Below are 24,750 nucleotides of genomic sequence, written 5' to 3' on the forward strand. Positions count from 1 at the left end.
ATTGGAGGACAAACATGCTCCCCTCCCTTGTTTTGCTCACAAGTCAGACTTAAAAGCAGCCACAGCAGCAGTGATGAGAGGCTCAGAGGGACGGTGCTCCCCTGTCCTCTCAGGCTCACCTGTGGGGTTAGTTCAGGGAGCTGTGGTGCCCTCACAAAAGAAGTTTCTGTCTTTAATTTTGAGGGTTTTTTTTTTTTTTTTTTTTTTTTTTTAAGCTTCACGTTCATAGCGCAAGTTTGGTTATTGTCCTCTGGTTCTGTTCAAAAAGCTGTTTTCTGATGCGTTTGAAAAGCAGCCGTGGCTCTTTCTCCTGTCGGGGGCAGGGTGATTAGGTGCTCAGATCAGGCATCAGGTTTGGCAGGAGACTGGGAGCACTGTGCTGGGCTGCCTTTCCTGCTGACTGCCCATGACAGTTGCAATTACTGCCCATTGTTCCTAGGTGGCTGGAAAGTGGGGAGGATACAATGGTGTGCTGCCCTCTGGGGGTAAATAAGTTTGACTTAATGGATCTGGGGGGGTCAGACTGGATGATTATGTGGTGTCCAGGAATGTGGTTTTCATGCCACCTCAGAAGTTAGGCAAGAACAATGGCTTCCTTGTTTGGCAGCTTTTTTTTTTTTTTTTAATGAGGCAAATAAAGGTGTAAGTCTTATGGGATCATACACTGTGTACACTGTTTTTGGTCAGGGTAGGGGAAAGATCAGTATGACCTTTATTCCATTATTAGATGATAATGGCACCTTAGAATAATTATTTGAATAGAATGTCTGCATATATTCAATATTATGATGTGCACAGCCCCTGCAATATTTACCGAGTCTTCTTGTGGATGGAGACTTTCCTCCTCTATTTAATCAGATCAGTTTTCATTTACCTTTTAGTTTCTTGTTCACTGAATTTATTGGGGTGACCATGGTTAACAAAATTATACAGGTTCCAGGTGCACAACTCTACCACACATCATCTGTAGTGTTCCTCCCCCCAAGTCAAGTCTCCTAATTTGGTTCCAGGAAAAGTGCGAGCGAGTGAGTGAATGTGTGGGTGTCTGAGTGTGTGCGTGTGCACACATCACCCAGCACCTATTCTGAATATCTAAGATGTTAGCCAAGTGAGGCCTGAGCTCAGTTCCTCAGTGCTGGCTTCAAGTTGTGAGTGAATTACTTTCAGGGCATGTAGACAGATAGTAAAATTATAGCTTGGCAAAGTTCAAAGAAGTGTTTAGTTTTGTTTTTACTTTAGAAAGAGTAAAAATGATAAACTCTTTTATTGTTAATCCTCCCCCGAGGATATGTTTCCCATTGATTTTTAGAGAGAGTAGAAGGGACGGGGAGAAAGAGAGAAACAGCAATGTGAGACAGACACATGCCGTTATACCTGTTTAAAGTCAGTCTCACTTTTTACGAAACAATGTGAGTCAGTAAAGGTCACCATTTTTAAAAGCATAAAATTATTTTTCAGGTTAGATTATTTTGCCTGTATGAATTTACACCATTTTATGGTCTGGTACTCTGGAAATGTGAAGTAATTAGATGTTAAAATTACGTTAGAAACAATCCTCCAACACGTGTGTGCATGCACACACGCGCACACACACACACACATGCACACACACACATGCACACACACACACACACAGGGACACTTGATCCAGTTTTGCAGAATAAAGCAGTTTGCCTAAAAAGCTTTGCAGACAGCAAGCAGTCCATCTATGTCATAAACTGATTAGCTACCTGAAGAAAATGTTTATTTCTTCTTCTCAAATCAGCCATATAGTGTAACGGGACAGTGTATAGAGTTTTTCTCCCTTATCTAAAGCAGAGGCACTGAATAAGGGTCCTGTGAAGGAGAAAGCAATACCTTTTATAGCCTCATAGTTATTGGAAAGGGGACAACACAGCGCCTGCACCCCAGCTGGCAACCATTGAGCCACACACTGTTCAGCTAGCACGACCTTCCACTACACTGAAGGTCACTGCATTGGCACTTCGCCTGAGGACAGTATCGGGGACCCATGGTGGCTCTGATGAATCTGAACAGATCATTTGTCCTTAGTAAAATCATTGCAACCTTTGTATAAATGTATTTGTAGCATTATAACAAAAAATATCTGCATCTAAAGTTCTCTCAAATAGCATTTCTATCTCGGTGAGGTTTTAAAAGAAGGGCATTGTTTGAGAGGTTTTCTGGCTAGGCCACTCAGAAGTGCCTAGATCAGTTTCTCCACCTGCCTTCTTTGAAGAATTCTTTAGAGCCTGGTTTCTTTCCCATCGGTGTCCCTGGTGGACCTTTCTCACCCTACTCAGAAGGCATTCATTTAGGCAGGCCAAGTGTGGTGCCTGGTGGTAAAGAAAATGCCAACTGAAGTTAGTACAGTAAAAAAAAAAAAAGGCCTTTTTTGAAAGCTATAATGTTGTACTTTCTAGAAGTTGGGATATAAAGGCAAATACCAAATAGCTCTGTAAGGCCAGTAATGGATTCGAGGAAATAATCCATTCAGCAATAGGATGGCCTTTCGGGACTTGCGAACTAAAGACACCCTGTGTGGACTGAGCATGTGGATTAAAGTAGATCCCCTCTTAGGTGACGTAACATTCTGAGATAAAAGGGATTGTTGATTCAGTGTGTGGCCTGAAAGAGATAATTCTGTTTAAATAACATTAGACCATTTGAAAACAAGCAGCCTGGGGATAAGAATCAGATCCCAAGTAATAAATCCGAGGGGTTCTGCTTTGCTCTCTTGTTGGATAAGAGCGCCACTGAAAGAAGCATTAGCTGTACATCTAGAGTCTCTCCCGTTAGTCTACTTATTCGCTCTATTTTTTTCATTTCATTCAACAAAGACTGCTAACTTGTTGGATCTGAGTTTGATTTATTTATTGATGGGTGATCTCTTTCTTTAAATGCAAAGTCTATAAACCAGACATTCTTGTCTGGCTCGATTGTACACTGTAGCATCTCTAGCACCTAGATGAGTGTGAGGCACACACAAGGGACTCTGGGAATATGCTGAATAGATTAAAGAAAGGAGCCAGCCATTTGATGTAGTTCTCAATTGGGGATGATTTTGCTCTATCAGGGGAAATTTGGCAATGCCTGGAGACATTTTTGACGTGTTATAACTAGGCAGGAGGTAGTACCAGCGCATAGCCAGAGACACTAAACACAGATATCCAGAAAAAGAATTGCATGGCCCAAAATATTAGTGTCTCGATTGGGAAATCCTGATCTATGTGAAGAGTTGCCCAAGGGAAACTATTGGAGCACAAAAGCCTAAGTGGGAGCATGTGTGCATATTGGTTGTAGAGAAATTCAAAGAAGGGCATGCGACTGAAGGCCATGTTTTTGCAGAAGAAAAAGCGGGAGGTGATGATGCCATAGAAGTTGAGGACAGATCATTCAGGGCTTTCTAAGGATAGGGAGTTTGAATGTTATTATATATATGGCATCTTATAATATATACAGGCATGTGACATGATTTGATGTCCTTTCCTGAACTTGTAATTGGAGAATGGATTTTAGTAGGGGAAGAGGAAGCAGGTAGAGTGGGTTTTACTAGGGAAGGTAGAATGGTTTAGAAAACTGGTGTATTAATCAAGATAAGAGATGACTGTAGTCTGGAGTAAGGAGAGGTAGTGGAAATGACTGATTTATAATATGGCTTAAGGTTAACAGGATACCCAATACATTCGCTATAGAAACTACGCAGAAGAAGGAATCCAAACAGTATGTGGATGGTGATATATCTTACTTTAGAGGGGGATGGCTAAAGCTGATTTCCTTCCCTGGTGGCTTTTGTTACATTATATTAAGGAATGTTCTTTTTAAAGTCTAGAATGTTTTAAAGCTATTATTGAATTTCCAATATCCATAAGGTCATTTGTTAGTTCCACCCCACACACTGGGGGATAATGTAAAAAAACATAGTAATTTTAAACCTTAGCTGATTTCATTCAGTGGATAGAGGGTGGACTGCAAACAAGGGTTCCTGGGTTTGATTCCCGTTAAGCACACATACTTTGGTTGCAGGCTACTCCCTGGCCTGGGCCCTGGTTGGGGCTGGTGCAGGAGGCAACCAATAGATGTGTTTCTCTCACATTGATGTTTCTCTCTGTCTTGCCCTCTCTCTTCCACTTTCCCTAAAAAGCAATGGGAAAATGTCCTTAGGTAAGGGTAAAAAAAGCAAAAACAAACAAAAATAATTTTGAGATGAAGCCATGGGACTTACTTCTTTATCTTGGTTTTATAAAAATGGGAAAATGTTATTCAACAAATAATAAGTTCCTTGGCTTACCTCTCTTGAGCTAAAACCAAAATACTTATGCAACTGTTTTATCAGATAACCCATCTCCTCATTTCCCTTAGCTATATGGTATGCTTAACTTCAGAGTGATATAAAGGGAATGGACTTTATTCTTTATGCTATTCATTAAATGGTTTTAGATGGCTTGGCATATGCCAGGTCCTGTCATAGATAATGAAGATATAAAAATTGGTAACTAAGCCAAAACCGGTTTGGGTCAGTGGATAGAGCGTTGGTCTGCAGACTGAAAGGTCCCGGGTTCGATTCTAGTCAAGGGCATGTACCTTGGCTGTGAGCACATCCCCAGTAGGGGGTGTGCAAGAGGCAGCTGATGGATGACTCTCTCTTATTAATGTTTCTAACTCTCTATCCCTCTCTCTTCCTCTCTGTAAAAAATCAATAAAATATATATATTTTTAAATTGATAACTAAAAATTATTGTGTCACAACTGTGTCTGTTGACTTTAGGAGATAAGTGTGAAAATAAGATAAAATAAGATAATAAGATAAATCAATGAGTAAGTGCTGTAATAAAGAGACATTCTATTTGAATTCCTAAGGAAGGGAATGGTTGTTACTAGTGGGAATAATGTAAAAAATCATAAGAATATAACACATGAGTTCCAGCATGAAGATTGAATGGTTAAGTAGTTGGCGCTTATAAAGGATGTTATTCGGGAAGTATGGGGTGGGGGGGAAATTCAGTGTAACTAGAATTTAGATGCACAGAGGAAGTGGGAAGGTTGGGTTATATTTTGAATGAATTAATTCATTCTTAAAACTCAATTGACATTTTATTCTGAAGGTAGTGGAATGTTTAAACAGAGGAAGTGATATGACAAGATTTGTTTCCTATGAAGCTGATTTTGGTGCCTGTTTAGAGGATAGGCCTGTAGAAAAAAAAAAGCAATGGCAGTAATTTTAATTAAAAGTTTGCTAAAACAATTCCTGAAAAAGATAAAGCATGGCAGTGGAAATGGAGAAGAGAATCTGAAACAGGAGCCCTCCCTAAGCATGCACAGCAGTGTTTGTGTTGTATTGTCAGGTGTGTAGAGAAAACTATTATGGGTTGAATGTGTCTTCTTAAAAATCCCTAAGTTGAAGTTACAACCCCTAGTGCCTCAGAATGTGACTGTATTTGGTGATAGGGTCTCTATAGTGGTAATTAAATGTAAATGGGTTCATTCAGGTGGGCCTTAATCCAATTAAGACTGGTATCCTTCTAAAGAAGAAATTATTTGGACATAGATATATACAAAGAGAGATAATGTGAAGAAACAGAAAAAACAAAAACAAAAATAAAACAAACAAACAAAAAGTTGGCCAATTACATACAAGGAGAAGGGTTTGGGACAGATCCTTTGCTCACAACCCTTAGAAAGAACCAACCTTGGTGACATTTTATTATAGTAATAATGTTCATTGTAGAAACTTTTCTAAATATATTATGAAGAAAACACTAAAATGACCTATATTCCCATTCCTTAGAAAGAGCCATTATTGATATATAGATACATTTTCTTTGTTTATTCTAAATTTATATGTGTGTATGCATTGAGGTGTACATACAGAAGTCTCATTTCTATCCAACTTTTTAACCTAGCTTTATATTATGAACAAATTCCCATATCATTATGATTCTTTGACTATCCCCTAATTATTTGATTACTACTATTCTCATTTGATATTTGGATTGTTTCTCATATTTCATTACAAATACTTATTAACACTTATCTTCATTTTTAATAGTTTTTTAGGATAAATTTTTAGAAGTGAAAGCATCCTCTTAAAGATGAGAGGCTTATAAGACAAGATATGTGTTATTTTTCCTAGTGTGTATTCTAGAAATGTGATAGCAGTTTACTTTTCTATTGACAGTGTATGAAGATGTACATCTTACCATTATTTGAATATTTTCATTTAAGAAACCGCCCCAGCATTTATATAATTTAATGTTAGGATTCTAATTACAATAGTCATATAGTTATTCTTAGAGTAAATGTCCTTTTTAAAAAAATCCTCACTCAAGGATATGCTTTTATTGATTTTTAGAGGGGGAGGAAGGGGGAGAGAGAGAAACATCAATATGGGAGAAACACCTATCAGTTGTCTCCTGACCTCACCTGAGCAGAGATGGAGCCTAAAACTTGGGCATGCGCCTTGATGAGGAATTGAACTTATAGCCTTTGGTGTATGGGTTAGCACTCCAATGAACTGAGCCACCCAGGCAGGGATAAATGTCCTTCTTTTTGGATGATCTGAATATCTGAAGTAAAAGAAATCATTAATGACAATCTAATGAGCACCTGCAATGAATAAGGCAGGGGATATATGGCTTGATTCTTACCTTATATTCACTCAGAATTTCTTCTCTGGATGTTTCTGTTCTAGCCCATGCAAATTACATTAGGTACTTTATTCCCATTCTAAATGGGCACATGAAAATGAAAGTCAATAAGTCTGACAACTATGTCTTAAAAAACACACAAAAAAAAAACACATGCTTTTTCAGCATAAATTAGTAGGGAGAAATACAGTGGGATAGGAAAGGATGACTGAGTTATAACAGATTCTTCTTTCTAATTACAAATACAGGTGGCACATGCATTATTAAAATAGTGCTTAGTGTCTTATGTTTCAAGTGAAAATTGTAATAAAAAAGTATGTTCTCTCCTCCACTAGTACTTTAGCATAGGGATCTTATCTATCTGGTGAGTTTTAGAACAATTCACAGCGATAATGTTTCTGTTTCAGTGAACTGCTCTCCTCTTCAAATATATATTTAATCTGACTAAGATGATAGTTTTCTATTGAATTTTAGAGAGAGTGGAAAGGAAAGGGAGAGACAGAGGGACAGAAACATTAATGTAAGAGAGACACAAATGAGAGAGACACATCGACTGGTTGCCTCCCGCAAATGCCCCTACAGGGGCCCGGGATTGAGCCTGCAATCTAGGCATGTGCCCTTGACTGGAATTGAACTCCAGACCCTCAGTCTGTGAGCCAATGCTCTATCTACTTAGACAAACTGGCTAGGGCCACTGGTGTACTTTAAAATCTTGAACATACTGTTTATTTTAAATAACTGCTGTGACTTCTCCAAATCTTGGATTTAACTGTAATATTGGCTGCTCATAATATGGTCTGTTCATTTTCCAACCACATTATATTACTTCATGATAGACTAAATGCACATCCTCAAACTTGAGTATTTTCTCTGCTAGCTATCTTAAAGGAAGTCTAAGTGACATATGAGAAGAGTCTAAGACTTGCTTGGCTATTTTCCCAACTTTTTTAATGTTTGATTCCTTAGTTCTGATTCCTCAAGATTCTTTTTAAGGAATCATATCATTGCTAATAACACCTTGAACTGTTAATAATTATGGTTATTTCCCAGCCTGTATTGATCAGTGGTTAAGCCTTGACCCATGAATCAGGTGGTCATCGTTCAATTCCCAGTTGGGACACATGCTTGGGTTGGAGGCTTGAATCTCAGTAGAGGGTGTACAGGAAGCAGCCAATCAATGATTTTCTTTTAACATTGATGTTTCTATCCCATCCTCTCCCTCCCTTCCTCTCTCTGAAATCAATGAGATAAAATAAAATAATTATGGTTATTAAATATTCATGTCTTTGTATTGCCTCTTTAATTTGATTTAAAAGCTAATTAGGTTCATGCACTGTGTTTTAGACCTCTTTTTACTTTATACTTCTTATGTTCATCAAGCCTCAACATAGAACATTAAAAATAATAGCTAGTCAGCCTACAGTTTACTTGTGAAATAAAAGGGGGGGGGAAGTATAGATTATTACTTGTTATATAAATAAATTAAAACATTTATTCATTCTGATATTTCATGATGGGTAAATAATGATGATATTTTACTATTGAGTTAAAATCTAAAAAAAAGAAATACATGTTGATTTGTGGGCAGAACCTTACATTTGGAATAGTTCTCAATACAATAGAATCATTGTCATTGAAGAATTCTCTTCTCATTTTTCTTTTCTCCTATGTTTTCTTGCTGTGTTATATTCAGGAACTCCTGAAAGCCTAGCTGAGAAGGAGAGGCAGCTTATGGGTATGATCAATCAGCTGACCAGTCTGCGAGAGCAGTTGTTAGCTGCCCATGATGAGCAGAAGAAACTGGCTGCATCTCAGATTGAGAAACAACGCCAGCAAATGGAGCTGGCCAAGCAGCAGCAAGAACAGGTGAGTAAGAAATAGAGACATAGTCAGTTTCCTCAGGCTTGGTTTTGCCTGCTACTATGCCATTCCCCTAGGCGTACAAAGATCATTTAAAGCCCCTCTCCCCTTTTGCCCACATAAATAAGTAAAAAGGCAAATGGCAAAGCACATTGATCTGAAGAAAGCTATCCACTGCTTTAGTTGTGAGTAACATGGAAGTAATGATAATCAAGGTGCCGATAGGTCATGAGAGAAGTACCAAAAACTGTGGAGAGTCAAGAGAACATTTGCAGTCAGGAACATGAAAGATTTCATGAAACAGGTGTTTGTTATGGAGCTTTGAAGAATAGGTAGGATTCACCATGTAAAGTAAAATTTCAATTATGGGGCAGGAATTTTATATAATAAAAATGAGTGAGAATCTAAACTAAATAGGGTGTTGACCATGAAAAAAGAAAAGAAGAAAGCAATAAACAGGTGGAAGATTTACGTTTAGTTGCACAATAGGCAGAAGAAAAGTGTTGAGCCATAGGGAAGGTCAGGGGGAGGGCTACTTTGGAACAGCAGCTGACTATACAGTGTTGAATTAGAGCTGTTGTCAGGTTGTCCCTCTACAGGTAAGTGAGAGAAAGGTAGAAATACCAATCAAGAGAGATCTGACTTAAATGTCTTAGATCATTTACATAGACATGGTAGTTCAATACACTGGAGTAGATAATTTTTATTCATTTTCAACCAAGTGCTTCTTATGTGCCTGGCACTGAGCTAACTAACTGCTGAGGCTACCTCAGTTAACCAGAATGACAAAGCCCAAAATCCAGTGGAAAGAGGTGATTAACAAAGAAAAAGAAATTAACAAAATAATCTCAAGTAGTGGTAAGTTATTTGAAGAAATATAAGAAGAATAATTGGATAAATAGTTACTTGTATGTCAAGGCAGTATTTCTTAGCTGGGGTGATTGGATCAAACATTTAGGCTCAAATTGAAATGACACACAAGACACGGCCATATTAATATCTTGAGCCCAGAGTGTTTCATAGAAATAGCAGGTTCATAGGCCTTGACTTAGAGAATGGGTGAAATTATGAGAAAATGGACATGAACTAAGGGTAGATCCTTGGAGATACTGGTATATAGCTGCTGAAGAGTGGAAAATGAACAAATTCAGAAGAATCTACTATATTTGTCATTTAGATTCTTATTGTTGGTTTTAATAGTGTGGCTTCTATGGAGCTTTTGTAGCAGAAATCAGATAGTCAGAAATGACATATAGAAGAACTTATACATAGTGAGAAACTGGTAACAAAGCATAAGAACTATTTCTTAAAGGAAAATTGCTATTAATGAGATGGGAAGGTAGAGGATACTAGTTGTCCATATAGAGATGGTGCATCTTTTAGAGCACATGTGTCAAACACAAGGCCCGCGGGCCAAATCCAGCCCGCCAGGCCTTGCAATGTGGCCCGCACCGCGCTGTCATCACTGCACTCCGCTGTCAGTTTATGACATTGTCAGTTTATGACTGTTCAGTAAACCATTCGGCCCGCGATTTAGGCTGGATTTTAGATTTTGGCCCCTTCTCTGATTGAGTTCAACACCCCTATATAACATCCTATGTTTTGTGCTCAATACACTCACCATCCATACTGGAGGAGAGTCATTCTTTAGTCAGAGGTACTCAGTACTGTCACTCATTCCAAACTACTCTCAAAATGTAAACTAGCATAGTTGTTAGGGGTAAGGAAATATTCAGAATATATTTGAAGAGATGCCCTATTTTCAAATTATCCTCTCTACTTGGTGGTTCATATCTGCTAGAAAGATGACATTTTTATTTTTAATGAAATGTTTCATCATTTTATTTTAATATATATTTGCCCTGTTATTGGCTATGGCCCATATTTCTCTTGCATTACCCTCCTATAATAAAACAGTTCAGAATGCTAGCCTATGATAGTCTAGAAAAACACGTCTTTTCATGTATTTTTTTAACTTTCAGTACCATCAGACATCTGAATTCTAGAAAATTCTGGGAGCCTCTGAAACTGGAGCTCAGATAGGGTTATTTCTCTGTAAAAAAAAAAAAAAATCCCCACTTTGGTGGGTTGAGGGTCCCTAAAACTCTGAGCAATCACTAATAGAAAGCAAGGCTCCTTTCTTTCTCTTTCACATTCTGGCCCATCCCCAAATATCATCACAAGGTTCTAGAATGTTTTACTTTCTCTGACATTCTCCTTTGATCTTGAGAAATCCTTAAGTTTTTCCAGAATGTCTTCCCTATGTTGGAGAGATGCCAGGTAGTGATGCCTACTCAGCCTGTGAGAAGATCCCTCCTGAGGGCCGCAGGTCAGCTTTCCAGAGCCTATCTGCTCTCCCAGGTCCTCTCCTCCATGCATTTCTGACATGCGTAGTCAACACACTGTGGTCACTCCTCTTTTCGTCAGGACACGGGGATATCTCTGAATGACATTTAGTATTTTTTCCTTAAGACACAGGTTAGGTTCATCTTCTCTTGAGAGTTTCTTTTCTGACTCTCCTCTTAACACTCCCTACTTAGTATACAGCACATGCCTCCTCTGCACACTCTAGTCTTCCTCTGATAACCCTTAGAGATGCTAATGATCTTGTTCACTGATCAGCCTTTCCACCAGATCATAAGCCCCATTCCACATTCATCTATTCAAAAAATACCAATTTCCCTTGTCAAATGATCTCTCTAGATGCTGTTTTATAATAGGTTGTGAGGAACAAGGACAGAAGAAGAAAGAGCAAATAGGAGGCTATCACAATAATTCAGGCAAGAGGGAACAGTAACTTGGAACAGGAAGAAGGATGAAAGGGTATGAAGGGGTCAGTTTCTTGATAAATCCTTAATATCAACTGAAATATTGGGGTGTGGGAGGAAAGAACAGGACTTACGGGGAAAAATGAATTTCATTTTATCTTTTCTACTATCTCCTTTCCTATCCTTCTGCATAAAAAACGTGTTTGTACTATATTCCTAAGATAAAAGAAAACATTACAATAAACATAGTTGTACTGATATTCATAAGGGAAATAGAAAGTTCACTGTGCAGCCAGGCAGATCCATCCCCTTTCTTTCATTCATAGTAAAGGACTTTACTTGTATTTTATCCTGAATTTTTAGCTTTCCGATACTGAATTCAAAAAAATACACTTTTTAATGAAAATGGCAATGGTGAGGATAAGAACCAGTGCTTGCTTACAGGAGAGTTATGTTACATTCTCATGAGAAGGTAGCCTACCCTTTATGATGCAATAATGTGTTTTAAAATTCTCTTCTTGTGGATTCAATCAAGCATTCTGCATTAACTATTCAGGCTTTTTGCAAATGGTGAGCAAAATATTCATGACCCATACCATAGTACATAATAAGTAAGAGGATATTATCAGAGCAAATAACGGATGATGGTGCTAGTTGCTGGCATTTCAGATGGCTATCTTTCAGATGACACAACTGAGTTTAGTTTTTAACCTGTTGAATTTGAAGTGCCTTTGGGAATGTCATTGGATAAGTGGGTCTGAAGCTTGACGCAGAGGTCCAGTCTGCAGAAATAAATTTATAAGCACTTGGACTACATATGGGAATAGATATAGAGGGAAAAGAATTACATCTAAAATTAAGCCTTATAGCACCGCAACAGTGGATAAAGCCTTCAAAGGTGACTGAGAAGGAACAGACTGAGATTTAGGATTAAAATCAGGACAGCATGGTGTACTAGGAGTCAAGGAAGAAGGTGCTGGAATCACTGAAAGCTTTGAGTGTTGCATTCTGTTGATAGGTCAAAATGTAAGGACTAAAAATCAGTTCTCAGTTTACAAAATGGAAGTGACTGGTGACTTGATTAAGAATCATTTTGGTTGAAAATGGGAGCAGGAATCAGATTGGAGTATGTTGAGGAGTTGGCAGTTTAGAGGCAGAAATGAGGACAGTATTTACCAAAACACAACCAACAAACACAAAACCTCACTAAGAAATAAAGCATCTTACAATAGTTTGTGCTACTCTGAATTCCTGGGTCACAAAATCCCCCTGTTTCATCCATACTCTCATAGAAAACAGCTGAAAATGTCAGAGATAGTATATTTTTAAGATATTGCCAGGAAGTGGGATTTTTGAAATGAACATTTCATACTGGATTAGATCACTGTTGTAGTGTCTTAGGGCATCATTCATTTTAGGCCCAAAGAGCCATGATGGTTCCTGAAGATTGAATGTCTTAACTGATCTACTTAATGAGAAACCTCTGGTACTGTACAGGCATAAGCTTATCTATTTGCATCATCTTAATAATCAGTGTCAGATCAAACTTTGAGAAACAGAACATTGATAATTTTCCCACAGGACTGATAAATACACTTTAAATTGTCCCATGTGCTATTTCTCCACAGATTGCCAGACAGCAGCAGCAACTTCTGCAGCAACAACACAAAATCAATTTGCTTCAGCAACAGATCCAGGTCAGAAATCATAATTTCATACATTCTCCCAATTAAAAAAATGTATATTTGTTTCTCATTTTTTAGATGTACCTGATTGAAATGGTCTATAGAGTAAAAATTACTTTCAACCTAATTCATGCTGTGTTTCCTCCTGTGCCAGGAGAATGATACAGCGGTGACCCTGTCACGGGCCCTCCAGTGTCAGGGAGTTTCAGTCTAAGCAGGCTGACCGCAATTTTCATCCCATATTGAAGGGAAATTAATGTTTGAAAGGTTTAATTTTCTCTGTTGTTTCATATGTAAAATGTGCCATAAATGTGTTCTTAGTGGTGGAAATGCAGGGGAAACAAAGCAGAAAGGTAGAATGGGTTTTCATTTAGTCATGGCAGTAAGAACTTTGCTGTATGCTCAAGAGCCATGTACAATAAAGGTTGAAGTTAGAAAACATAATGATTTGCTGTTCAAGTATAATCTTACCCTTAGTATAGACAGCGGAATTTATAACCTCCATATTTTTCTTATGTGGAAATTCACAATGATGAGAAGCATCAATTAAGAACAAAGAAAGCAGTTGTATTGGTAACACCAGGAAAAAATACCTTGTCAGTGATGTTTTGTCTCTGACACTAGTGTCACGAACTTGGACAGAATTTGTACCCCTTCCTAAAAATTCCTTTTCTGGAAGCACTTATTTCATGGAGTGTTTATGAGGATTTAATGAAGCCATGGATGGATGGCTTTAGTGTAATATCAATACAAATAGTAAGTGTTCAGTACATACTCGCTGTGACTAGCAAGGAGAGGAACCTGAGTCATGGATCTATGTGTAACATCATCCACCTGGAAGCCACTATTAGATTTGCAGTCTGATTATGTGGGGAAACATTTTTTGTACTCTTGAAGTTTTACCTTGAGAACCCAATATATTTTATTAAAAGTGGATATCATAAAAGATGGAAGAAAATGTGTCAAAAAAATTTCATTTGTTAATCATGTTTAGACTTCTTTGTCAACAGAGTTTATTCCACTGTATCTAATTTATTTTTTCCTGGATTATATAGCACACAGGGTTTATTCATTCTTGTTCTCCCTGAGATTTCAGTGAACTGGTCACAGCCTCAGTGAGATGATTCAAACAAAATATTCACCTTCCTTAACTGTGATTATTAGAAGCATATTTCTAATGAATTATGTTCTATCAGAAGTATGGTTGCTCAATAGTTTAAAACTGTTCATTGGATTTCCATGTTTAGTCTAAGTATGATGACTTTGAGTATAGTTTTAGTTGATGGTATCAGATTTAAAATGATTTTCATTATTGAAAACTTATTATAACAAAAAATGTTATGGCAAGTTCTCAATATAAATAAGGCACAATTCCATAATCAGTGATGTTGCCCTTTGCAAACCATTTGGTTTTGCTATAGTTTGATGAAGGTACCAATAGTTCTGAATTTTTACAAATTTTTATTAGACTGAGAAAGTCCTTTGTTAAGCAAAATTGCAAAAATGTATCTAACCCCATATTTAAATATGTAGAAGGCTAAGCTTTGTTTGACCACTTAAATGTAATCATCATCTTCCGTTCCTTTTTTTAAAATTATTTTATAATTATGAACACTGCATATATATAATGTGGATTTTAAGCTCTGTTATAATGACCAAGCATTGAAATGGATGGATTCATGCCAAGTTTAATGACCTGCCCAACATTACACAACTAGTGACAAGTAGAGCTAGGATCGGAGACAAAGTTTTCTGATGGTTAATAGAAATTTTGCTAAGTATGAGCAATTTAAAAGCTTAGAATTTCATTTGATCAAAATGTTAAGCTGCTGGCTTCCACTAGTTCCCAGAGTGAAAAAACACATACCCATTAGTCCCTAAAGGGAATAAGGTCACACTGATGGTAATTTGGGAAAAACATTAAGAGAGATGTTGAGATATTATATCTGTGTGTTTTCCCCTCTTTCTAGTTTTAGTACAGATAAATGATACTGACAGAGTCAACATCCATCAAGTTATTACTTTAAAAAAGAGTTTGGGAAGTAGGGAATATTCCACGTAAAAATAAGTATTGAGCAAGACTGATAATCTGAAAGGAATTCATTTTCACAGCTTCTAGTATATTCATTAACTAAAAACATAGTGCTAAAGCATATTTTATAAATTGTTAATTTGGTGCAGTCTTACAAGCACTTAATAGTTATGAAATGCATAATATATTTAAAATTGTCTGTTGAGAGATTGTTCAAACGGTTATGAGAGGCACTGATATGCTGGTAAATGTAGAAATAAAAGATTAAGAAGGTAGAATAGATGCTGCTTTTCTCACATAAATCTTTACCATATTTTTGAGAATGTTTTTTCTTTCTTCTCTTCTTCTTTCCACATTTTCCTCATCAGCATACGTCAAGTAGGAAGAACAGCAAAAATCAAACCTGCTACAATAGAAGGCAATCAATTATATAACAAATTTTATTATAAAATAATGTTTTGTGAATGCATATGTAATCAAATGCTCACATAAGAATATTTATCATAGATTAAAATTTCTTTGATATCAGAAAATATGTACGTATTTTGAATTTGAGCTACTTTATTTCTTTCTTAAATATGGAGCTTTAAAACCTTGTAGAAATAAGCATACCAATTTACATTATTCATCTTGATTGCATTTTCTTTGATGTTTTATTCTGTTGTTGCTTTGGACTTTAGAAAAATATGTGTTGTAATTCCTTTATTGATAGAATAGCAGACATCAGTGTTTCTATTCCACAAAAATAGGCTTCCCTTAAAATTTTGGTTTCAATTGAAATATATGACATTAACTTGGTCCAAATATTGGTAAAGGCATACAATACCTTAAATTTGTTAGACAGATCTGCCTTGTGGGTTACATGGTAAGAAAGCAGGAGAAATTGTCACACTGGAGGGATATGTTAAATAACTGGAGAAGACATTCCCCAACATTTTTCTCATTCTTTTACTGAGATGTCTGTAAAGGAGAGGTTAATTTAGACATGTTTATTTCATTTGAAGTACATGTCGTTTAATTTTTACAATGTAGGAACAAGTGTGTATGTGCCTGTATGCAAACACATTCACATACTGGTATTCTAATGCCATATCAAGTAAAACTAATCAGGGCCTGTTAATTCTATTTTTTTCAACTCCAAATGAAAAGAGTGGTGGTAGGTTTTACTCAAGTACTTTTTTGAAGAGAAAATACCATAGGAATTATTAAATAACAGTTTTACGTAATAATTTAGGATCAGTTCTTCATGAACTACCATATTTTTCTCTCTATAAAAACCATCCTTGGCTCTAAAATTGCATTATTCTAATTGCACTGAAAATACAATCTACTTTACTTCCTTATAGAGAATTAGAATTTCAAGTTAAAGTTGTTTCCAGGTTAATACACAACTCAGGATTAAAAGAAGAATTAATAAAGTTTTATGTTATCCTTTGTAACATCATAAACCAGTTCACTCTACAAAGAAAATCATATCTTAATGCCAGAAATATCCTATTATCCCTCTAGAACTGTGTCATTTCTTTCTGAGATTCTTAATTTTAGGAACATCAAGAATTTTCAGTCTCCTTTTTTTTTTTCTTTTTTTTTTTTTTTTTTTTACTAGTTGGCAATGTTTTCCTTTAATTGTCCTTAAATAAAGAACATTTTTATATTCCTACTTACTTCCTATCTGGGTAACTTTTAATGCACATTAGTACATTAGTACAAATTTATAAATGTGTCAGAGAAAAATATCTTTCTAGATTTTTTTGAGGGTAAGGTTTCTACTGTATTGCTTCTGTCTACCATGGCCAATTTTTAGTAATTTTATTTTCTGACTAACCTAGCTTTTATATTAAACCAACCTATTTCTAATACTGATAGTTAGATGGTTTATGTTCCCAATAATGATCCTAGACCAGTGGTTCATCTTGACCTCGTTCACTGTTACCAAACATTTTTAAAGTAAATGAATGTGACCTCTATGAACTTTCATTATGGCAATAAAGTGAATGTCCCTGGAGACCCAGTTACCCTTTTATGTTGAAGCATTGTATGGGATAGAGTTTCTATAGCTTTTGGCTGGGGAAGCATGTCCTAGTTTTAAATGTTTTACTCTCTTTTAATAATACTTAATGGAATTTAAGGTTTTTATTAGCATCTAATAGGGCCAAGTCAAAACATGTTTTACTATGAAATCCATTTACAATATTTTTAAGGGCAAATTTAAAGATATTGTACTTCTTGTTAAATGAATACTCATCATGATCCCCATACTGAAATTTCAGTGTTAGAATTTTCATAAAAGATTTCGAAAATTTATTTCATTTCCCCTTCTGTTAAATTTGTCCTACTGTTGTTCATTGTTTTTCTCTTGAGGGCAAATAATTGATATTTAGTAACTCCCTGTCATTGTTTCTGATTCCTAAATTAAGCATGTTCAGGTATGATGATAGTTTTGGGCTGTTGTTTCTGTCTGGAGCTAAAGGCAGGGCAAATAACAAATCTTTGTTCTTTTACATTGTTACTTCTCTGGTGTAAGTTCCACAGTATGTAGGAAAAAACTTGGTTCTTTAGGTGGTATAGAAATATATTTAACTGTATGAAATACAACTTTAATAATGACTTAATCATTCAATTAAATACACTCATTTCACTGAGAGGGAGCTACTTTTAAATCCTTTTTTTTTAAATGCATCTCCTAATGATTACCTAATGATAGTCTTTCATTGATTCATGTTATTTCTCTATGCAGATAAACGTGTCTCTGCAGATAGAGATAAAGAGAGATTTATATGCATATACATTTCAATTTTTATTGGTTTAACACATGCATATGTATTTCAATTTTTATTGATATAGACAATTTAACAAAAAAAAAAGTATATGAGAGCACATTTTCTGGAATTAGACATACCTGAATTCAGTCTCTGCATCTTCACACCTCATCTATGTGATCTTGGGAAAGTAACTTAATCCCTCTGTTTCATTACTCCCATCTATATAATGGGAATTACAATACTCAAATCACACCTGGTTAATTTGAGGATTAAATGGGATCATGCCTGGCATGTAGTGAGCACACATTGCTAAAATTTTCTGCCTAAATCATCAGAGGAGGAACTAGGTCTCTCTGTATTTCTGATGATGGACAATTTAATGACTACTACCAGCAAAAGGAGAATTTCTAGGGGGGAAAAAATACAATCTATGTTGCAGGAGCCACTGAAAACTGTACCTTCAGTGTTCCAAATTCATATAATTTTAGAATTGCAAGGGAATTTTATTTATTTTTTATTTTTTTAAAATATATTTTATTGATTTTTTACAGAGAGGAGGAGAGAGGGATAGAGAGCTAGAAACGTTGATGAGAGAGAACCATCAACCAGCTGCCTCTTGCGCACCCCCTACCGGGGATGTGCCCGCAACCAATGTACATGCCCTTGACCAGAATCTAACCTGGGACCTTTCAGTCCACAGACCGACGCTCTACCACTGAGCCAAACCAGTTTCAGCTGCAAGGGATTTTTAGAAAGCCTTTCTTTAGACCTAGCTCTCCTTTGGACATTCATAAGCTGAACCCAAGCAAGGTTAGATTTTCCCAATGTCAACAAACGTTGTTACTTGCGGAACAATGGCTGGATTCCAAGTTTTTCGAGTCTTGGCTTAGCTCATTTTTATTTCACCGATATTCTACCATTTAAGGCTTAATGGCTCAAAGTTTTAAAATGAGTTGTGTGTGTTTTTTCCACTGGGAACTTATTCTTTCAAAGTAAAAATACAATTTGACTTAGGTACAATTGAATGATTAAGTTGTAGTCATAGGCTCAACCAATTTGTGACAAAGGTTTCATTTTATTGGGGCCAAAGTTCTCTGAGCTTATTAAGAGTTTTGGTAATTCTTAGTAAATTATTATGCAGAATGAAATCCATTGAAATATTGTATTGAAAATATAATAACGCTAAACGTGAAAGCATAGTACCTGACTGACCTGCTGGTTTATGATTTCTTTCTCTGAGTGTGGTAAGTTGGAAACATTTTACCCCCCCTCAACAAGACCCCACACACATATATGAGCACAAAGAGATTGCAAAGTAACCTTGTCTATTTAAGAGACTGGAAATGCCAGGAATAAACACCATGCAATTAGGGTAGCATTTCCACCTGAGAAGGAAATGAATTAACTCCTTGAGGTCCAACTAATGATTGGCCATATGAAACAAAATAAACTGGATAGGATGCAGTTCTTGGCATTCAGACATATTAGTAGGGGAGAAAATATGGAGATATAGAGAACTAAACTTTATAGATGGCAGTCCTCTCTTTTTTGTACTTAATGGAAACAGAAAGATAGTTGAAAAGATAGGTGATCTCTTCTAAAAGAGCAGTGATAATGACTGCGCCTGTCTCATTTTACTCAGAGGGAGCTACTTTTAATCCTTAAAAAAAATGCATTTCCTAATGATTACCTAATGATTAAAATGCCTGTCATTCATGTTATTTCTCTATGCATACAAATGTGTCTTTGTAGCTAGAGATAAAGAGAGGTTGATATACACATATATGTCCATTTTTAGAGCCCACACTGCTGTGTGGTGCCCAATATTTTTACTCAGAAGGAACCAATTTAAAACATTAAAAGTTTTGCCCAAGCTGGTTTGGCATAGGCCCATAGACTAAAGGGTCATAGGTTCTATTCTGGTCAAGGGCACAGACCTCCCTTGCATGTGGGAGGCAATCAATCAATGATGATGTTTCTCTCTGTGTGTCTCTCCCCCACTCTTCCATTCTTTCTAAAAGTCAATGGGAAAATGTCCCCAGATGAGGATTAAAAAAACAAAAACAAAAAATCTTTAAAGTTTTTGTTTCTAATAGTTTCCTAGTTATCAGTTTTATAATATAACTAGAGGCCCGGTGCACGAAATTTGTGCAAGAGTAGGCCTTCCTTCCCCCGGCTGCCAACACTGGCTTCCCTCCAGCACCTGTGACCTAAGGCTTCTCTCGCAGCCCCAGCTTCACCCAAAACGTCATCCAGTCTAATTAGCATATCACACTCTTATTATTATAGATTCCAGTGCTATTGCTGACTTATCAACTAAAAATATCACCAATTTATAAAGAGGAGGACAATTTACCTAGTTCCTATATTGCCATCTTGACATTCCCTCCTATTCCCCTTTTTCACCTCAAAATATATATTTTAGGGTCTTCCAATAAGTACTTTGAAACTTTAAATAGTTTGCTTATACCTCTTTTCTTGTTCAATCAACTATATATAGTGTCTCTTGAACTTGCCTTGTCAGATGAGGATGGCACTTCTCCTCTTGGCCAATTTTCATTATCTCTAGGTTTACTCAAAATTTGTGTGTGTGTGTGTGTGTGTGTGTGTGTGTGTGTGTGTGTGTACACATGTATAGATACATACCCGATTGCTTTACCTATTGCTTAATATTAAAAGTTGAAAATCAATAAATGGTGTGGACATTAAAATGTCTATATATTGTTTTCTGAATAGTTTTAATAATATACTTCTTTTTTCCTTTATGAGTAGCTTTGTGCTTTCCAGTTGCCTTTATTTTTCCCCTCATATTATTTGTCTTATGATTTCTAAGAATTATCAGAAATAATTCAAGTCTCCAGAATCCCCTTTTTATTGACACCTGTTTCCTTGCCCTCTGTGCTCCTGCTTTTGTTTAGCCATGTTGGACCAGCTGACATTCTCAGATGTCCATGTCCAGCTCTCCAGAACTGGAATCACTGTTCCTAATAGCATTCTCCTCCTTGGTTTCCTTCCTTGTTTTGCTCCAGAACCACATCTAGGAACTTCCTAAAAGAAAAGGAGGGGCAGGGGGTGCATAGGATGTAAAGTGTCTGGAATAAAAATGTTCAAAACATATGCATATGCAATCATGTTCCATCTTTAAACTCCTACTTGACAGTTTGGCTGTTAATAAAAATCCCTTAGTACTTTTCTCACGGCACTAATTTACTATTTCTATTTATTTGTTTGTTTTTTCTGTACCTCTACCACTATCACAACACATACATGCCCATGAGCTCTGTGGGGTCAAATATTTTATCTGTCTTGATTACTACTAAACTCAAAGTACTTATAATAGTTTCTGGCATATAATAAGAAGTTTATAATATTTATTGAATGTATCAATGATTAAAGTGAGCTCACATTATCCACTCTGTAGTGTACATAACAACAAGCAAGTCAATAATTTTCTCCAGGGATTCAAAGAGATGTTTATGGGGTCATTAAAATAGATAACCAACATTTTCTGTGCTGAATATGATTTGAAAAATTATTTTGTTCTTTGCACTGTACCGATGAAAAGGAGCAGCCCATTGCTTCTTAAGCATTTAGCACATAGTTATCAGAAGAATTCAGATAAGTTATGGCAGTATCTCCACTTAATAGTCAGTGGAAGTAAGGACTGTGTGTGTGTGTGTGTGTGTGTGTGTGTGTGTGTGTGTGTGTTTCTGAGATCCTGAGAGTACTATGTAAACTAAGAAGGTGCCTCCTATAGCAATAAGTGATTTAATTCAGTAATTCTGAGAAAATAAAAGTAAGTGATCTTATCAAACTGAGTTGATAAGATCCTGAGTTTGGCAGGGTTTTTTTAAATATATTTTATTGATTTTTTACAGAGAGGAAGGGAGAGAGATAGATAGTTAGAAACATCGATGAGAGAGAAACACCGACCAGCTGCCTCTTGCACACCCCCTACTGGGGATGTGTCTGCAACCATGGTACATGCCCCTGTCCGGAATCGAACCTGGGACCTTTTAGTCCGCAGACCGAGGCTCTACCACTGAGCCAAACCGGTTTCGGCGGCAGGGTTTTTTTAAAAAAGTAATTTAGTTTTCTTTATACAATAAACCAGGTAAAAGAGTGTTCTTTTATAAGTGAGAGAAATTAATATTTATAAATGGAGGAAACATGTGTTTCACATAAGCAAATATACATAACTAAATTTCCACACACAAATGCAAAATAATGGATGTCATATTTATAAAAGATACATATCTTTAAAAATAGTTATTTTTATCTTGGTGATCTTGTTATACTTAAGAAAATTAGAAGAGGTAAACTAATTAACTTTCATAGCATACATATATTTAACTAAAAGGTAAAATAATAAGCTAATTTGATATCATATATTTAAAGATTTATATTAATATGTGTGCATACATACACTCATGTTTCTATATTTTTAAATCATTATATTCACTTTATATTTTTCTGTTTATTACCAAGATATGTATTTAATTTTTTTTTCTTTTCCCATACTACCATATAATTCTGAATACATTTTTACTCCTACCTCAATATTCCTTCCAACTTTGCCAATACCTGCGTCTGTAGCTGCTGCTTGACCATCTCACATAGCCTCTAGTCCTTTCCTTTACCCTTTATTTTCTCTCTCCCATAGTTCGTTTCTCTGGCTAACTTTTCTCCTCTTTCTTGTCATTATCCAGTTGGATTTTATGTTTACATTGAATAGAAAGTTGTTCACTGATAAAGACAGTAAGCAGAAAAGATTATTTTGCTTTAATTTTAAATGTAAATTATTTGAGCCCTAGCCGGTTTGGCTCAGTGGATAAAGCATTGGCCTGGGTACCGAACTGTCCCTGGTTCAATTCCAGTCAAGAACAGAAACCTAGGTTGCAGGCTCCTCCTTGGGCCAGGCCCTGGTTGGGGTGCGTGTAGGAGGCAACCAATGGATGTGTTTCTCTCACATCAGCTTTTCTCTCTGTCTTTCCCTCTCTCTAAAATCAATGGGAAAATATCCTCAGGTGAAAATTTAAAAAAATAAATTATCTGCATTTCTGTGGCATGGTTCATTAGGGAGAGAGCAAAGGGAACATAGGCTCAGAGAGAGTTTTCACAGGGCATTAGTATAATATATTATTGCAATCTTTTCATGATAGAGGGTGTGTTGTCACAAGCACCTGTGTCATGCAGTCAGAATAAGAGGAGGGATGGTGCTGCTGTAAGGTAAATCAAGAGATAACAATACTTTTTTTTTGTTTTTTCTGTTGCCTGGTCTGGAGGTGTTCAGGGTGTGTTTTCTTGATATCTTCATCCGCCCCTAATTGAGGATGCTTTAAAATTGAATGACTAGCAGTCAAAACGTGTTTGCTTCAAGCTGAGGAGAAAAATGCTGGTGTCTCCGCTTCCAAACTGATTGCGCTTTGTACACAACTGACAGCTACAGTCACTTTGAGTGACTGATAAGTGGGAAGCTTTGCCACTTATCAAGGAATGCGGGCTGAAAAGAAAAGGCTGGAGCCGTTTAGCTGCTTTGGCATGTTCAAAATAACATCTTACATCAGTCAGCCCAGAAGCACTAAAAGACATTTACAATGAAGCAGTGCATATAGAAATGTGGGGTGTGTGTGTGTGTGTGTATGTGTGTGTATGTTGTAGAGTCAAAAGTTACCCAGACGAGCACATGGTTGCACAGGGGTGAAAGAAAGAAGTGTAGTTAGGTGTCAGTACTTGTGAAATGAATCGATGGTTAAATAATGGACACATATTTTGATGAAATTTACCCTTGGTTTGAAACATTCAATTTAAAATTGCATGACTATGATGCTCCACCACTATTTATAGAATCAGCTAGCTTTGACCAAATGAAGCACCTGAATAATAAATGTGCCGTCTACATTATGTAGTCATTCTCACCCTGAAGAAGAAACCACATTCCTATTCTTTATGCGTGTTTCTAAATATTTAACATTTAAAATATATGTATACAATATTCTGTTATATCTAAATTAAACAGCAAGATTATGTAATAAAATAGGATACGATATGTTTGTTTTCATTTTAAACATCATTTTGAGGGTGTTCTAATGAAAGAATATACAGATTCACTGGACTAATTTCTACAAATAAAAAATAGATAATTTTTTACTCAGTTATTAGGATTACATGTATAGTGCATGTGGATCCTATTCTAAATTTTCTAGGACATTCATATTTCATATGGTTTGTCTGTCTCCTAACTTGTTTTTCTGTACACTTTAAATTTCTAATAAGAGAGATGCAGTAGACTTCTAGTGATTTTAACCCTCCCACAGATGTTATAGTGTCTATTTAAATAACTTGTTTCAGTTTGAAAACCCCTAAATACCCTTGTTTTTGTCAAACCTTATGTCCCAATTGTGTGCAGAGGTATAATTAGGAAACCCGCAAATTATTTCACTCGTCTCAATTGCTGTAGAATTGAAGACTACCAATGTTTACACCATTATAAGAACTGTTTGGCCCAACCACTGTGGCTCAGTTGATTGAGTGTCATTCCACCTGGAGGTTGCTGGTTAGCTCTCTGGTCAGGACACATGCTGGGATTTCTGGCTTGGTCCCCAGTAGGGGGCATGCAGGAGGTAGCCGATCAATGATCAATGATTCTCACACTGATGTTTCTATCTCCCTCTCCATTCCCCTCTCTGAAATCAAAAAAATAAAAATATGCCTTAAAAAAACAGTTTGGACAATATGGCCTACAGACCTATCTATAAACTGCTAACAAGTTCAATCTGTGAACTGTTATAAGTCCTCGATGATATAAGGAGCTTGCTAAATCAACTTTAATTCAAATGACATTTTATTTTCACTGCAAGTGTCCTTGAAGGAAGCAGTTACCTGGTTTACATCCTAACAACTTCTGACCTCATCACAGTACATTGAATAGTACTGAATTAAAACTCTTTGATCAATAAAATAGTTGATATAAAAAATAGACTTTAGAGATAATTT

At 36.3% G+C, this 24,750-nt stretch overlaps 1 protein-coding gene across 3 annotated transcripts in view; it reads left to right on the plus strand.

The window, feature by feature from the left end:
* The window catches only part of SOX5 (SRY-box transcription factor 5), a 936,670-nt gene that overhangs the window by 721,290 nt on the left and 190,630 nt on the right, over positions 1-24,750 (plus strand). For all 3 annotated transcript variants that reach the window (XM_084877223.1, XM_084877224.1, XM_084877222.1), the window contains 2 exons: positions 8,341-8,513; positions 12,904-12,972. In XM_084877223.1, coding sequence (XP_084733349.1) covers positions 8,341-8,513; positions 12,904-12,972 — 242 coding nt within the window. The remainder of the gene's footprint in view (positions 1-8,340; positions 8,514-12,903; positions 12,973-24,750) is intronic.

Source organism: Pipistrellus hanaki (assembly GCF_964339955.1).
Source record: "Pipistrellus hanaki genome assembly, chromosome: 3".
NCBI classification, from domain to species: Eukaryota; Metazoa; Chordata; class Mammalia; order Chiroptera; family Vespertilionidae; genus Pipistrellus; species Pipistrellus hanaki.